This window comes from Sturnira hondurensis, unplaced genomic scaffold (assembly GCF_014824575.4).
Source record: "Sturnira hondurensis isolate 20B ecotype Veracruz unplaced genomic scaffold, ASM1482457v3 Scaffold0021143, whole genome shotgun sequence".
Taxonomy (NCBI): Eukaryota; Metazoa; Chordata; class Mammalia; order Chiroptera; family Phyllostomidae; genus Sturnira; species Sturnira hondurensis.
Window position 1 is genome coordinate 8,378,672 of NW_028093774.1, and position 17,917 is coordinate 8,396,588.

The window sequence follows — 17,917 nt, forward strand, 5'->3', positions numbered from 1 at the left end:
ATGTAGGTCCTTGCCTTTCATGACTTTAAATACTTGCCTGCAAGGTTTCTTTTGAGAAATCAGCTGACAGTCTAATGGGCACTCCTTTATAGGTAACTGTCTCCTTTTCTCTTGCTGCTTTTAAGATTCTCTTTTTATCTTTAATTTTGGGTAATGTAATTATGATGTGTCTTCTTGGTATGTGCTTCCCTGCATCCAACTTCTTTGGGATTCTTTGAGCTTCCTGGACTTCCTGGAAGTCTTTCCTTTGCCAGATTGGGGAAGTTCTCCTTTATTATGTTTTCAAATAAGTTTTCAGTTTCTTGCTCTTCCTCTTCTCCTTCTGGCACCCCTATGGTTCAGATGTTGAAATGTTTAAAGTTGTCCCAGAGTTTCCTAAGCCTCTCCTCATTATTTTGAATTCTTGTTTTTTAATTCTGTTCTGCCTGAATGTTTATTTCTTCCCTCTGCTCCAAATCGTTGATTTGAGTCCTGGTTTCTTTCCCTTCACTGTTGGTTCCCTTTATTTTCCTTTATTTCACTTTGCATAGCCTTCATTTTTTCTTCTAATTTGCGACCAAATTCAACCAATTCTGTGAGCATCCTGATTACCAGTGTTTCGAATTCTGCATCTGATAGGTTGGCTGTTTCTTCACCATTTAGTTCCAGTTTTGGAGCTTTGATGTGTTCTTTCATTTGGGCCAATTTCTTTGTCTCAGCACAGCTGTTACACAGTAAGGAGCGTTGCCTTAGTTGTTCACCAGGACGGGGCAACCCACATTGCTGCGCTGTGGCGCTGTCTGTGGGTGAGGGGCCCAAGAGGAAACAGTGCTTCTTTCTCGGCTGGCTGTCAGTTACTTCCCCCGCTGCCTACAAGAAAATCGGGCCCTTCTGGTACTGATTCCCAGGCGGGTGGGTTTATGTCTGTTCTAGGACCCCCATGGGCCCCTCCTGCAGACTCTCCTGTGAGACTGGAGTTTCACCTGCCGCTGCAACCCATATAGGTTTTGAGCTGTATTTCCCTGTGCTGGAACCCTGGGTTGTACGGTCTGTCTTGCTCCCCAGTTGTTTCTCCTGGTTTATCCACACACAAATGTGGGACCACTTGGTCTACCAGCTGCCAGCTCACCTGCCCCAGTCTTCCAGCTGCTGCCTTGCCTCACGTCCTCTGCCTGGCTTCCCATCACCATCCCTCCTACTGGTCTGAATGGATGTTTCTTCTTTAATGGCTTGGTTGTCAGATTTCTATACAGTTCAGTTTTCTGGCAGTTCTAGTTATGTTTTGTTTTTAAATTTGTTGTTGTCTTTTGCTTGTGTGAGGAGGCACAGTGTGTGTACCTTCGCCTCCATCTTGGCCAGAAGATACAACACTGATTCTTGAGTTCAGATGAGTCTTTAGAAATTCCAGGTTTGGGTCAGTTTCACCATTGAACTCTGTGTATCCATTGTGTGCTGGTAATATTTAAATGAAGCTGCTTCTCTAAGAGTTCTTTTGATGATGGAAGTTTTACCAGAGCTTGATGTCTGCTGTCCCCAGCATTACTGCCCATGTACATTTGGCTGGTCTATTAATAATACCAGTTTCCAAGGGCAGGACAGTGAAATTGAGAGTTCCAGGGGTGTATTTCTTGTTTGGTTTCATTTCTGACACTGATGTCTTAGAGGGGAAGGAAGTTGTACAGGGGAAGAGAAAGAGGAGGACAAGTGAATTGTGATTGTCTGTGACCAGAACATATCACATGTGGAAAGACAGCAGTCTTCCCCCAAACTATATTACATGTGAGGAAGGAATGTGGCCAGGCACTATAATTAGTTCTCACCTAGTCGTGGCCGATGAGAAAGCAGGGGCCACATATAGATGTCACTATGTTAAGATATTTTCCTGTCCTAGAATGGGGGCAGCTAAGGTTCCTGAGTTCACTTTAGCCCGGGAATATTGCCAGGAATCAGGTTTAGTCCACACATTAAGGGGACTTGCTTTGTGAAAGCTCATCGTTCCTTCCCCGAAGGAAAGAATCAGCCGGCACTAGCTCTGTACCTTGAATCTGTGTTGCCAGTTTCTTCAACTTTGTACCAGATTGTCAGCTGAGAAGAGGGTCTTTGGCTGTGGGCTTACGGAGCTGTTTCCTGTTTGCTGACTTGTTTGTTCATTTTTTTGTCCGTGCTTTCAACATTGAGTTTCCATGATGTGCCAGCTTCAGAGTAACTTATCAATGATACAAAGTGAGTAAAGTCAGACAGGCCATTATTTTCTGGATTGTACAGTCCAGTGGAAGTTAGATAATGAAGCAGCCATGCAGAGAAGTGAAAATTAACGTTTCTGGTCATTTCTGTGACAGAGAATGCTTGGTGTTAGAGGAGCATGAAATTAGAGGGCCGTGTGGGTCTGGGACGTCAGGAAAGGCCGGGTGCCTGAGTGAGCCCCGTAAGACAGCAGGAGGACGGGGAGGGGTAGGTAGAAGCCAGAGAGTTCAGGTTATGTTAGGGGTTCTCTGCCCTGACACCTGCTCTGAGGGGTTCTCTTAATTTCTCTTTTAGAGCGGGAAGGGTTACATTTTTATCAGCAATTTGGATGACAGCAGAAAGGTATGTTTACCAGATGGAGGGGAAAGCAAGCTGGGAGGCATAGCTAGTGTGGTTGATGGCCAAGTCACCCTTTAACTAGATTTCAGTCATCTGGAAGGATGAGGGGGTGCATTTCAGCAGTAATGAATGGGTCCTTTCGTAGTGGAAACTCCTATGACATGATTGGGACTTTAGGCTAATCAAAAGATATTGGTTAAAATGAAAATTATTTTAAAAGGATGTATATAAATATATGAGGTCTGTCCAGAAAGTATCCAGCCACATACTATGACAAAGAGGGGCATTTATTAAAGAAGATACAAGAAACACTGTACATAGGACACTGATGTCTCAGTCCTCTTCAAAGAAGGCACCTTGGGACCTCACGCAGTCCTTCCAACTGCAGCGTGTTTTCCTTCTGCTCTGGAAGCACAAGCCACTTTGAAGGTTTGTGACACACTTTTATTTGTGCTGCATTCATTGCGTCGTCCTGAAAGCCTCCTGAATCATCCAAGTAGTTTCTGCGGAGGAATGTTCAAGCCTAACACAAAATTTGATGCCAATTTATTGCTTCACTCATTCAGTCATTTCGAGTACAATGACCACACAGTACACACACTCACTCAACGACATCTACCAACCCCACTGACTAGTGCAGTGAGGGTGTCATTGTTCACACATGTGCATTCCAGTCTGCTCTCTTTGGCTGCCAGGTCACATCCATGTTGCATAAATCGTTCTCGTTATATTAACACTGGCTGGATGCTTTCTGGAAAGATCTCATATATTTTGAACATCCTACTTTTCACTTAAAATGCGTAAATACATATTCACTTGCCAGTCTTTGGGTGTAGGCACAAAACTCTGTCTTTGAAAATAGGTTCTTAAACAATGGTTTATTTTGCATAAACCACATTTTCAGTGCATCGGTTAGAATTGTTTTGGATTCTTTAATGTGCAGTGAGAACCAGAAACATTTGAATAATCTAAGTATAAAATCCTTTTAGATTTTCATAATTTCTCCTCTAGCCTTTTATAGTAGTTTCACCCACACCTCATTTTTCAGCAGTTCTTTTGAAGCATCTTGTTTTTATCTACTTCTTCCAAAGCATTCAACCTCATTTTTCTTTCACGTTCACATTTACATTGTAATGTAAGACTTAGTTAAATTGTAGTAAGAAGACCATACGACAGGCGTTAACAGGTAGTGCTCTGAGTGTCAGTGACTGGTGTAAGCAGACAGCTGCGCTGCACGGGCCACACGGGCACCGGGAGCCAGCGATCGGCGTTCAGTGTGTGGTCGTGTGGGTTACGGGGGGAGTGTCAGTTAGGGCTGGGAGTTGTCTAAATGGAAGTCACTAGGAGAGTTTCTGCCTCTTTTTTCTTTTTCAAAAAAAGCAGTAATTCAAGTACTATAGTTTCTGCTACAAGTTCTGTATCATCCCAAAGTGTGGCGTGGCTTGTAGGCAGGTTGTACAATGTGTACAGTTTTAAGAGGTGTTAAGACTTTGAGTGACAGAAAGTGGTGACCCCATAGTGGCGAGCCAGTCAGCCATGTTCTAGGTGAGCGCCGTAATGAAGAAAGTAAACAGGAGGCCTTCTAGAACAATGGTTTATCCTTTTTCCTCCAAAATAATGCATGTAAGCATACACAAATTTTGCATGCATTTGATTTATGGCATAGTAAATTGATTGCTTTTATAGACTATAAAAATATCTCTACAAATTAATCTTATTATTTTAATGCAAAGATTACAAACTACTTCCTAAAATGTATTAGTGAATTCAAATTTGGCAAATAAAATAAGGAGATTAGTTTAATTGTGCTCAAAGTAAACTTCAGTGAGAGGGTTGCTTTTGAATAAGAGTCTGCATTTTGAAAAGCAAACTGACACCTGCTCTGAGGAACTGGACACTCTCCCCTGACACCGCCGAGTTCGCGTCACGTTATTTCCTTTGTCATCTAGCCTCTGTCACATTGTTTCCTGAGATCATCGTGAGCAGGATTTGTTGGCATTGTTCTGTGTCAGGTGGAGCAGAATTGTGAGTCCACACTTCAGTTTGGACAGGAGTCACCTTCATAAGTTACCTATCGTTTCCTTGCAGCCCCTGCAAGTCCTTCTCAGCTTTGGGGAGAGTGCATAGTCGCCGTGTCCCAGGTCTCCCTCCCGGAGGGCTGCAGGGCCGCGAGAGCACACGGGTTCCAGCAGCGTCCAGGTGACATCTGCAGGGCCGGGAGCGGAAAGATTTGCCTCATCCAGAGGGCACAGAGGCCTGTCAAGCCAAGTCAGGAATTAGTCCTGCTGGTCATTTATTTGTAGAATTTACTTTACCTCAATCTCAAAATAAGTAGCACTTCGACCTCAAGTTCGGTCAAGTGCTTCCAGGGCAGTCCTCTGGAAAACCAGGGAATTCCATCCCCTCTTGTGCTCACATTTCTTGACTGAGTGTCTCAGAAGGCCCTGGCTCAGGCACATTAATAAGATGCGCAAGCCTTCTATGAAGATTGCTAATAAGAGTATCGGAAGCCACTGCATGTTGATAGAGATTAGAGTCATGTTAAAGTATGGAGCTTAGTCTCTTTACCTAAGCAGCAAACACACACGTTGCCTAAATTCCATTTTAGGGTCAGGAAGTACTGGTTTTGATCTGTTTGGCCAAAAGAGTTTTCACCCTTGCTAGCCTTTGCAGTTCCCAAAGGATGCCTTCAGAACAGGAATTTTTCAACGACATCAGCACACGCATAACAAAAGATGCTTTCAACATAGGAATTCTTCAACATCAGTGCACACGTAACAAATGAAAGCCGGGAGTTGGGCGCACTAGAAGGCAGTCCATCCAGTCACCTAGTTGCAACTAAAAGGAAATAATATTGCCATCAATTCCCGTTTCGGTGGTCCCTCTTAAAATATTGGAAAACATGTAGGCGGTTGTGCAGTGGATGGCACCATTCATCAGGAGGTCTGCTTCCTTTTGCCTGTGCGCTAATCTGCGAACCAGCTGAACCAGGCCAGGGAGCGCGGCGGCTTCAAGGTCTGTCCAGAGGGAAAGCGTTTTCCTCCCGCGTCACAGAGCGGTAAACAGCCTACAGCGCTTCAGAAACAGGCTGTCTGGGGGCAGCTATGTTTTCCTTAGGCAGCCTACTCAGAATAAGGTCCTGTTTGTCTGAAGTATTTGTCGTTGGGAACACTGTAAGGCACTCTGTGAATTTTCTTCACGTAGCTTCTGTTGGCACTTGCCACGTGTAGCTTTAGTTAATTGTGGCAATTAATAAAAGTAAAAACAAAAGATTTTTGAGTGTCATCATTGTTTTTCCCTGTAGATGGAAATAACTGAGCTGGCAGGAGATGCACTCTTTAGCTCGTATCATTGGAAAACTTCCCAATATCATCACACGGCAAGGAGGACGGCAGCTTATTACTTGACCAAACACTATGTAATGTGCGGTCAGGGTGATTTATTAGATGGCCACATACAGTAGCTTTCTATGCTGCCTCATTTATTCGGAGTTACATACAACCTTTTTGAAAGTAGTGGGAAAGAAATCAAAGAAAAATACTTGAAAATTCACAGAGCACAACACTGGAACCTCCTAGTGGTGAGGACTGATTCAAGGAATAAGGACATTTTGTTCAGATGAAATGACACAATCCTGCTTTAAAATGTTTAAAACATCGTATAGAAGCAAATATTCTTTTTTTGTAAGTCTAGAGGGTGTAGGAGGAACAACAGATGAATATTGTAAAAAGGCCTTTTTCCCCTCGATATACAGAACATTTTCTAGTATTTGGATCCCCCCATCAATAAAATGGGCTACTTTACAAAACTTTCTCCTCTTGGAAGTGGCGGCCCTGGGCCCATTCCACCCTGATGACGCCCAGCCTGTGTGCTGACTTCTGTGTGTCCGGCTCCTTATTCATTTGCCTCTGACTCATCCATGCAGGGAGGCAGTAGGAGGCCCACTGGAGTTTGGGGCTGGAGTCGGGCTGAACGGACACGTGTGACCTTGGGCAAGTGACCTGCCTCTGCTCCGCTTCAATTTCCATATCTGTAAAAGGGGGACCACAGGACTGCAATGAGTCAGTATGGCTCTCAGGTGCTGGGCAAGTGCTAGGTGTTGTGTGCTGACGCCTCGTGGCACCGTGGTCAGCACCTGCGCTGAAGGGCAGACGTGGGTGCTGGGAAGAAGCTGAGCAGCATCTTCCAGTGATGCTGGAGAAGATGTTTTCCATTGGAGAGGGCAGATTGGCTACAGGATTTCTAAGGACCGCCGCACTCTGGAGGCTGGAATTAGGCTGGGCGTGTGTGTAGGGAACCCGGAAGCCCCCCACTTGTTGAGGACTTTACCTTCTCCTGAGTTTGTAAGTGGCTGCTCTGTGGAAGCTGAACACTTCATTAGAATGTTTTTTAACCTTCATTTCAATGTTTCTGAGTAGATGAACTTTTACACTTTTTATACTTCAAGTTAATTTGCTAGGATTGCATTTTGTTTTTTGGCTCACTTCTGTCATAGTAAAATCTCAATCTCTATTTTATTTACAGTGAGATAAGACATACACATTTTGTGAACTTTTTCTGTGTTCCAGAATGTGTTCATGGTGCTGATTTTATTAAAATCCAGAGTATGATTTCTAGTATTCGTAAAGGATCGTTTTGTATTTATGGTGACCGTGGCCTCTGTGTCACACTATTGCATTTGAATCGGTTCTGCCATTTCTTATCCAAGTTCTCGGGCCAGTTCCTTCTGAACCCATTTCCTCATCTGTAGAGAGGAATTACCGGAAGGATGACACTGGCTGCTCTGAGAATTCAGTGGATCCACACGCGGAGTACGTTCGGCACCGAGCCTTGTCCACTGTTGTGGACAAGTCCACAATAATGCTGGTTTTCCTCCTCCTCAGGAGCAGTCCAGTCACCCACCCACCCACCCACTGGGTGTCTCGTGTCTGTGCTAATCACCCCCCCAAGCCCTGAACTGCGAAACATGCCGGGCGCCAGAGCCCTTCCTCTGAAGTCTCTCATTCTAGTGATGGCTCAGACAGAAATACGGGCCAAGTACGGGAGAGGTGCGGGCTGAGTGTGGAAGCACTGGTTTGGGTCCGAACTCTGACTCCAGAGCGGCCTGATTACAGGGTCAACTTCAGAGAGGGGCTGGGCTTAACCAGCCCAGGAGGTGTTTGCATTTTTTAAAAAGGAAAAGAACTTATCCTGCCAAGTGAGGATGAAATGGGGACCTCCCTGTGCCTGCTCTCCCTCCCCCCTCCCCTCCCCCTCCTCCCCCTCCCCCCTCCTCCTCCTCCCTCCTCCCTCCTCCCACCTCTTCCTGCCCCCTCCCACTTCTCTAAACAAATGCAGATGTCTGCTCTGCCCCAGGGTCACAGTGCCCACAGGGCCCCAGCCCTACACACAGGATTTTCCCAGCAAGCCCCTGCTTAGGGAGAAGGTGGTGAGGTTGACCTAGTAAGCTGTGAATTACTGCCCAGAGATATAAAGGGGTTTCTGTCAGGATTGTAAATCTGAAGATCTCTTTTTTAATATAATGTTAGCTTAGATTGCTTTAGACTTTTAAAGTAAGTTTAGAGGGGTACTTGAGGTACAGGCTTTATAAGTGTGTATGAGATTAAGAACTGTTTTTATTTGTTTACATCAATAGCAAACCCTAGAGGTTTTATCTGATGTCCGAAATGTCACAGCTGTTCCAGAATTGGAGTGTGGTTAATCGACCGTAACAGCTAGTTTCCTACAGCTAAAAATATTGAAAGAATAACAGTAAGAGTGAAAGCATAACTTTGTCAGCAATGGTTAGATATGTAAATACTGAGGGTTAGGCTCAGAAACATGTTTGGAATAAAATTGAAGAAATCTGTCAAAGAACTGTTTAAAACTAAGGACATTTTTTTTCATCCAGAGAGTGTTTGTGTGTGTGTGCATTGTAACGTGCAACTTCCAATAAATTACCTTTCTGCGTGTGTAGCATTTTAATTCTTTTTCTCTTTTTCAGCTTATGGAAAAGTATTTCTAGTCCGTAAAATAAGTGGCCACGATACCGGGAAGTTGTACGCCATGAAAGTATTGAAAAAGGCAACGATAGTGCAGAAGGCCAAAACCACGGAGCACACCAGGACCGAACGGCAGGTCCTGGAGCACATCCGGCAGTCACCGTTTCTGGTGACGCTGCACTACGCCTTTCAGACAGAAACCAAGCTGCACCTCATTTTAGGTACGTGTCAGCTGTCACCAGACTTTTTACAGAAACACTCGGGGCAGGGAGGTTGAGTGGTAATGCAGTCAAGGGGGATAGATTTTGAATTCAGAAGAAATGAGTATTTTGAGTTTCATGTTTTTGTGGTAGTATTCCCTAAGCATCATGAATTACTCTGGATTTGGGACCATCCAGCCTGGATGAATTTGTACTTGTATTTCACACTCCGTTATTAATCTTAAGAAACACTTGGGTCATCTGCTTCCATTCAAATGTGAGGAGCTGAATAGTGAAATGGGCCACAGTGTCTCCTTTTGGAGTTCTCCAGAATGTACTGGTTTGGACTGACAAAGGGACATTATGGAAATTGTCAATTGGCAAAAGGAAAAAAAGAAAAAAAAAGACTTCTTAGAGCTGTTTTGCCTTTTGAGCGAAAACCCCATGTACAATGGAGCTACTCAGTCACCCCTTCCATTGCTCCCATTTCTGCCCACAGACGCTTTCTGAACCCTGTCCTTTCCCAGATGGGCTTGGACCACCATCTAGGGGCCTGGGAAATGTCCTCTGCGCACACTGCTAGACTGCGCTGCAGGGAAGTTGCACCCTTTTCTGTTCCTGCCAGAAATGGCAACACTCCCGGTACTGCCCTCTGCCATCCTTGAATGTTTCATCTGTTACAACTTTAGTCCCATTCTTGTGGCGACCTGCATTGATGTTTTATGATCCTCTGTTTTTAAACTCTCTGACAATTAGGTGTGATAGAATTCAGGCATTAGCTATTCCTGAGCGCCTGCAGTGTGCCAGCCCCGCACTGGGTGCCATCCACAGCTCCACTAGCACTGCCGGATCTGCTCATTAGCGCTGTCAAAGGTTCCGGAAGCTGCATTTCTTGATGTTACCGATGTTGTGTGAGCTTGAGAAGGAAGGTTGGAACTCAGGTCAGACTCATCAAAGTATGCCAAACAGTGCTCCCCCCGTATTCTTTGGTTATTGATAGTACAAACAAGTGTTTAAAAACATGTTTGGCTCTTTTATTGAATGCTCTCATTTTGGAAACTATACTTTTATTAATCGTGCCTAAAGTTGCATTCACTTTCCGAGTTGTGAAGTAATACAGTCCTAAATCTCTTGTACGTGTGGCTGTCATCTCTCCTGTCCTGTCTGAGTCCCCACTCACGTTGTCTCTGCCTGTCGTTCCAGCAAGTGCATATCATGTGGCCCTTCACCTTGCATCCTGTGTGCCTCTGCTTGGCTGTGTCATTGACACATTTCGAAATGTGTATTCCTTAGGATTTTTAGGCTGTGGGGACAGAACATTTTGATACAATGATTTCAAACATTTGTAGCAGCAGAGTCTTTCCCTTAAGTGAAAATAAAAGCATCCAAATGGAAAGCAAACAGAACTGAGCGGCTCTGCTGGAGTCTGAGCTCAAGGGCCCAAGCCCTACCTACCAGTTTATTTCTGTTGCTCGCCCTGCCAGAGTTTCCACGGAAGCCCTGGGGAGGCCCTGAAGGCTGGCTGAGAAACGCTGATCTTGCAGTCAACCAGCTCATAGAAGTTCACGGCCAGCATACCAGCGTGCAGCGGGCACCAGCCAGGAGCAGTAAGAACCCAGACTCCTGGGCCCTGTGCCACCGCTCTGCCGCTCTCCCCCCTCTTACCATAACTGCACTCGATCTTTTTTATTGCTTACTGAAAAGAGTGTACTTGTTGTAAATAATGTTTTTAATTTAAAGGTAGATAAGTGAAATATTTTGTATTGATTTTTTAAAAATAAGCCCTTTTTAGTTGTTGGTCCTCCATTACTTGTGTTCTTTGTCAGGGACCCATAAGTAAACAAAACAAAGTGAGAAAACCCATTTGTTGTGCCAGCCCAAGACTAGAATGCGGACCGGACACACTGGTTCCACCATAAACGAGGCAGTGGGTCTGGAAAGCAGGCCCTCCTCTCTGTGGATTTAATTTACTTTCTTTTTTATTGACTTTATTGGAGTGACATTGGTTAATAAGTTTAATACAGTTTCTCTTTGTGCATGTTTATAGTTGTTATTTGACCTTAAAGACCAAAATTTTCAGAAATCTAGAGCGGGGCTTGACCATGCGCTGTTTTGTGGTTCAGTCTTTTGTTTGCCGTGCTTAGAAGATACGGTAAGTCAGTTTTCCAGACATGGTGCTGTACACCTGGTCTTACTTGGTGTGCTAGGGCTGCCATGACAGACGGTCATGGACGGCGGTGGCTGCAACACCTGGATTTCGTTCCTCCCAGTCCTGGTGCCTGGAGACCAGGAGCAAGGTGCCGTGAGGTTGGTTTCCTTTGAGGACACGGGAAGGGCTCTGTCCCAGGCTTCTCTCCTCCACTTGCAGGCGGCCACCCTCTGCATGCCTTTTCCGTGGTGGTTTGCAGTGCATGGACGCCCCAGGGTTGCTTTTGTTTTCCAAGTGCTCGCTCTTCCGAGGACACCAGTCAGATGGGATCAGGGCCCACCCTAAGGGCCTCACTTAGTCACTTAATCACCTCTGTAAAGGCCTTGTCTCTAAGTGTAGTCCTACTCTGAGGGGCCGGTTAGGGCTCCGCCGAGTAAATTTGGAGTGGGGCACACAATTCCGTCCCTAACTGGCTCTGCAGGCTGACTACCTGATGCAACTCCATTTTCGCGTACTGTTAGAAGTTAATAGCGAGAGTTTGTGTAGGGGGCTCTTCAGGGACCCAGCTACCCTTTTTATTTGATGAGTAAGTTAACTCTATAGGACTTTCAGAAATATGGTATTTTTAAAAACTATTTTATGTCTGTAAAAGCATCTGTGTGCAGATAGAAGACGTAAGAAAACGCCAGGATAAAGAAAGGAAGACCTATTTTAACTACCTGGAGTTCACCTTGTTGTATTTCCTTCTGTTATTGATTAGTATATGTCCATCTAGATCTTTTTGTGTTTGTGTCTGTGTGAATGAATCTGTTATGAAAATGAGGTTGTCTTGTTCATATACTCGGTAACCAGATTTTTGACTTTTGTCAGTTACTGATGTCTGCCTTTTCCAGTTAGCACATTGTCATTTTGAAATACTCAATGGTATGAGTTATTTATTGCTGGATAACAAACCACTCTAGATGCGATTGCCTAAACAGTGAGTTATTTTCTCAGGATTCTGTGGGTTTGCTGGACAGAGCTCTGCTGGTTTTCCCTGGACTCGCGCACATGCTGGTCAGCCGGAGAGCTGGCTAGGCTGGAAGGGCCCAGGTGGTTTTGCTCTCAAGTCTGACGGCTGGGGCTGGCTGTCGCCGGGCACCTCTCTTCCCCTCCACGTGGCCTCTCCCGCTCCAGTGTGGCAGTCAGCTTCTCAGCATGGCCGTCTCAGGACAGCTCGCGGGGACAGCCACTAGGGCGAAGGCAGAGGCTGCGGGTCTCCTGAGGAACTCCAGACTCCTGCGGCCCAGACCGAGTGGGTAGGGAAATAGACTTCATTTCTTTGTACTTTTTTGAAAACAGATTTTTAAAAATTGAGGTATGATTTACATACATTTTATTAGTTTCAGGTGTACAACATGATTCGCTATTTGAATGTATTGAAGTATAGTTAATGTCTGTCCCCATACAGAGCTGCAGAATCTCGTTGTTGGTGTTGTGATGAGAGCGTGAGGATTTACTCTCTCAGAACTTTCCAATATGCACTGTGGCCATATCAGCCGCCATTGCTGTGTCCATTGTGTCCCCGAGACGTAACTGTCGTGTCACTGGAAATGTGCACCTTTTCACTCCCCCTCACCGCAGGCAACCAGTAGACTGTTCTCTGTATCTCTGAGCTTGTTGGGTTTTTCTTTTTTTTAAAAAATATTTATTTATCTTTAGAGGGAAAGGGAAGGAGAGAGGAAGAGAAACATCAATGTATGGTTGCTTCTCGTGTACCCCCTGCCGGGAACTGGCCCCTGCTGGGAACTGGCCTGCAACCCAGGCATGTGCCCAGACTGGGAATCGAACCGCGATCGTGTGGTTCGCAGGCCCGCACTCAATCCACTGAGCTACACCAGCCGGGGCTCTGTTGGGTTTTTCTTTAATTTTTTAGATTTCACACATAAGTGAGTCACATGGTATTGTCTTTTCTCTGATGTATTTCACTTAGCGTAGTGCCCTGAGGCGCATCCACGTTGTCACAGAGGGTAAGACTGCAGTCTTTGTTCTACCAAGTATCATTGCCTTGTATATATGTATGTGCTACATTTTCTTTATCTGTTCATTCATCAGTGGACACTTGGTGGCTTCTTGACTGATCCACGGTGCGCTGTTTGGTGTCTCTGAATTTTGCTGAAAGTGTGGATCATGGAGGTGTGCAGTCATTCTTGCTGTTTTCTGAGCTATTTTGGGAGAAGGTTGGAGACTCCATTCCAGGTTGCTGTCATGCTTCTACTCAGGTCCATGGCTCACTGGACGTTTGACCAGGCTTGTGGCTTTAGTGTAAAATTTGCCTGATAGGCGCAGGCTTCTCAAAATAAGATTATTACAGTGTCAGTATTATCTTGACAGATTCTTACCTTTGACTTGTGCCAGATACAGAAGATAGCATTTCTATCAGAACTGAGCGTGTATGCTTTTTTCCTACAGTATGCTTCATTTCGCTGTGATTGCCTTCCATCCATTTATATGGGTTCTGCTCTCCTCCAAGTCAGGGGTCAGCAGCAGGGGGCTAGATTTGACCTTTGGGCTGTAATTTATTGACCCCCTTCTGTAAACCCATCTTATAAGTCACATTTTTAAAAGAATTCTACATTACTAGTATCTTTTTAATTATTAATTTTAATAATTTTGGTCTGTTTTATGCTTTATTTTAATTTATGTCCAGTGGCATCATGTGACTTTCATGGGTTTTCTCCTTATATTTTTAGCCTTTCCAGATCTTCTAACATAGAAAATAGATCTCCTTATATAACTTTTCTGTACCTCTGCAAGGTTACACAAGAAAAATAAAAATGTTTTCATGTCTTCTATTTTCTTTAAAATTGTATTCATTTCAGCTAACAGTGGGAAGGAATTCCATGTGGGAAAAAGTCTGTAAAAAACAAATTTTTTTGACGTTCTCTGATCTCCGTTAGTGGTAATTTTGTCAAAACACCAGCTGATCTATGACTGTTTAAACTGTCAGATTAATCAGGAGAATTTCTGAGATACTAAAGAAGCAAATTACAAGCTTATTTGTAAAGGTGATTCTGAGCAGCACTCTGAGTAATGAATGCCACCGGCCTTATTGACAGTTCTCTCACCATGAGTCATCCTTTCGGGGAGTTAAAGATGCTTAAAATACTGAAGCTTCACTTTTGAATGTTAATTCATCTCAGAACTTGCAAGGGTGATGGTACTTGTTGAGACAGCAACAGAAGGGTTAACAATACACTGCAGTCCGCTGGGTAAGAGAGCGAAGCAGACGGCCCCTGGGAGTCTCCATTGCTTTGAAGTAAATACGACTAATTCACAGCACTGATAAATTGTGCCTTAGCCAGAACTTGATAATGACTTTGATAAGCTGGAAGGCTTTCATAGGAGCTGCTGTTAGAGTGTTGAGCTAAAACCAAAAGGAAAAGTGAGATGCCTGTGGCAGGACGTTAGAAAGAAATTACTTTCAGTAGTATGTGGTGCATCATGTTAAGACTGTGCTTCAGATACAAGACAAGAAAAAGGAGAATCGGGAGGGATCTAGGCAGTCTGGAGGAGGAAGAGTAGGTGGAAAGAAGAACCAGAAAGTGTGGAAATTAATGTATGTGAGGCACATCTGAAGGAAGAGAAAAATATGTAGGAAAGAAAAATAAAAGACCACCAAGGAGCTGTCCATTGTGGTGGGTGGAAGGGGGTCCGAATCTGGGGGAAATAACAGGACTAATAATAGCAGATTCTTCCTCAACAAAGCGAGTCTGTTCCACGCTTTAGTGCGCTAATATCATGGCTTTTCAACAGCGATGTTAGCGAGAACAGAAGAAATCGTTGGAAACACTTACAGGTGATTTTGAACAACTAATGTTTTTTTAAATTTTGAAGTGTAAATCCTTAAATAATATGTACATAGTAATTTTGGTTAAGAGCATATGCTGTTTACCCTAATGTTAATCCCCAAAGTACAGTTTTTACACTTTTATTGAGACATGATTGATATGTAACATTATATTAATTCAAAATATTCAGCATAATGACTTGATATATGTACCTACTGTAAATATTACCACAATAAGTTTAGTTAACCTCCATCACATCACATTGTTGTAGTTTTTTTCTTCTCATGAGAACTTTTAAGATCTCTCTTAGAAACTTTCAAATATACAATACAGTATAGTTTAATGACAGCCCCGTAAGATATTCTCAGAACTATAGGAGTGATTTTGTCTCTTGGGGAGTTGCTAGAATCCTGGAAATTTTTTGAAGATCTTCAGATTCTCGAGATTAATTTACTGTTAAAAAATTTAACGGGGGAATGAAGGGAAAGGGCTGTCAGGGAACATGTATAAAGGACCCATGGAGCCCTGGCTTGTGTGGCCCAATGGTGTGAGCGCTGGACTGTAAACCGAAAGTTCGCCAGTTTGATCCCCAGTCAGGGCACATGCCTGGGTTGCAGGCCAGGTCCTTAGTTGGGGGCATGTGAGAGCCAACTAATCGATGTCTCTCTCCCTCTCTTTCTTCCTCCCTTCACCCTGTCTGAAAATAAATTAATAAAGTCTTTTTTTTAAAAAAAGGACCCAAGGACAAAGCCAAAGAGGGGAAGGATTGAGGGTTGGGGGTGTTGTGATGGTGGGAAAATAAAGACAACTATACATGAACAATAGTAAAAAAATGAATAAGAGGACACACAACCTCTAAAAAAACTTACTAGTTAAAACCTAATTCTCCTCCAATTTCTACCCATCGTCTTATACTCAGTGCAGAGACAGGGACACACACACATACACACACACACACGCTTTGCTGTTCTGAATCCAAAATGAAATGTGACTGAGGGTAGGCAGCAACCCTATAACAACAAAACAAAATCTACTTGCTGTTAAATATCCATGTAAAGTTAAGTGTCATTGAGTGAAATAAATGTATCTTACATCCCTAACATGAAAAAAGTTTTACCTAAGTTAAAGGTACATAATTCTAGTAAAATAGAGAAAAGTAAATCTCTTTTGTTTTTAATCTTTAATAGAGGACATTTCTCATTTGTTTTAGAGAAAGAGAAAATGGTAAGGGGGAGAGAGACATTGATGTGAGGGTTGCCTTCTCCCTGACCGGGGGTTAAACCCACGACCTGGGTATGTTCCCTGACTGGGAATTGAACCCATGAATTTTCAATCTATGGGACAGCCCTCCAACCAACTCAGCCACACTGAGCAGGGCTCTTTTTTTCCCCCTTTTTTCTCCTCTTCCTCCTCCTTTTAAAGGAAACAACCTGAAGAATCTGATATTGCAACATTGTAATTTTAAATTATCTTTTTAAGGACATATTGTGTCACATTACTAGAATTGTTGGATATTGGGGGGAATCTTCAGCATTCTGACTTGTTATTTCTGTAGAAATAAACTTCACCCTGACCTTTGGGTGAAGCATTTGTGTCACAGACCAGGGCCCTAACTGAGCCAGTTTAGAAGTATAGGAGCTTTGCAGGACTTGAAAGTGAAAGAATAAATGATGCTCAGCAGAGGCTTGATGTGTGTCTTCAAATTCTTCAAATTTATCATACAGATTTCCTGGAGGACTCTTTGATACCTACAGTAGGTAAAGTACATCAAGATACAGTCAGTTCTAAAACTCTTCACCCCACAGATGTTTGCCTGCTTTCTAAGTGTCAGGTTCTTGGGTATAATAGCAAACATCCTGGATAAGATTCTTGTCCTCTGGGCTTTATAATCCAAAAGTGGGGCAGAGGTTAAATAAATTAGTACACTATTAAGTAATTACCTTTGAGATAAGCAGTTGGAAGAAAATGCAGAGGGTACTAATGGGAACATGTAATGAAAAGACTTATCTATTCAGGGTTATCAGGGAAGACCTTCTGAGAGAAGTGACATTTAAAGTGTAACTTAAGAAGCAACAGGGGGTGATAGGGAAGGACAGTCTAGACACAGAGCTTCCCCCAGCATCTGTGATGGTGAAGACAGGAAAATGACTGGAAAAAGGTAAAGGTGAATACCGTACAGAGTCCTGGGGCAGCATGGTGGTAAGGTCACACCATGCAGAGCCTTTAGATTCTGGAGTCAGATGAACTTGGATTTCAGTTCCAGCTTCATCACCTATTAAGTGTGTGATCCTGAGCAAGTCACTTGGTTACAAACACGGTCTACAAGTTACTAATGAATCTTTAGCTTTTCTGCAGATAAACTGCCCCCAAATTAAGGGGTTTTATTACAACCATTATGTGGAACTCAGTTTGAGCTGGACAGTTTGTGGGCGCGGTGGTGGTTCTTGTGTCCATCTCTCTTGGCTCTGTTTGAAGTATTCTTCCCCTTGGTTTGCAGTGCGCAGCTGAAAAGTCAAGTAACATCAGGACTGGAAAGTGTCCATTGGCTTTAGTAACGTGAGATTTTTTGAAGCTGAGACTTTGGTGGTATTGGGGAAGTGGAAGTTTGTACTCTAGTGTGTTAGGAAGTAAATAGAGGCTGTGGTAGGCAGAATAACTGAACACCAAAGACGCCCACATCCTATTTCTTAGAATCTATATATATGTTGTGTTGTATAACAAGGGAGGGATAAGGTTGCAGGTGGAACTAAAATTGCTGGTCAGCTGACCTTAAAATAGGGAGATAATCCTGGATTATTTGGGTGAGCACAACATAACCACAGGGGTCCTTAAAAGTGGAAGGAGAGGAGGGCAGAGGAAGGAAGTTGGATGGAGACGAGACTGCAGCAGAGGTCACAGTGATGCAGTGTGAGCAGTGACTTAACGGCCGTCGCGGACTGTGAAGTTGGAGGAAGGCCCTGAGCCAAGGCATGCAGGCTGCCTCTTGAGAATGGAAAAGGCAAAAGGTAGACTTTCTCTTAGAGCTTCCAGAATGAATGCAGCCCTGCTGCGTCCTGCTTTTAGGCCAAAGACGTGCACGTCACCCCTCTAAACTACAGCATAAAATAATACATTTGTGTTGTTTTAAGCCACCAGGTCTGCAGTCATTGGTCACAGCAGCAATGGGAAGTGCGCGGAGGGCAAGGAAGGAGAGTC

The 17,917-nt window shown here is 43.8% G+C and overlaps 1 protein-coding gene across 2 annotated transcripts in view; it reads left to right on the forward strand.

Annotated features, from left to right (window-relative positions):
• The window catches only part of RPS6KA5 (ribosomal protein S6 kinase A5), a 134,623-nt gene that overhangs the window by 47,342 nt on the left and 69,364 nt on the right, over positions 1–17,917 (forward strand). For both annotated transcript variants that reach the window (XM_037031087.1, XM_037031088.1), the window contains one exon: positions 8,546–8,764. In XM_037031087.1, the coding sequence (XP_036886982.1) occupies positions 8,546–8,764 (219 nt within the window). The remainder of the gene's footprint in view (positions 1–8,545; positions 8,765–17,917) is intronic.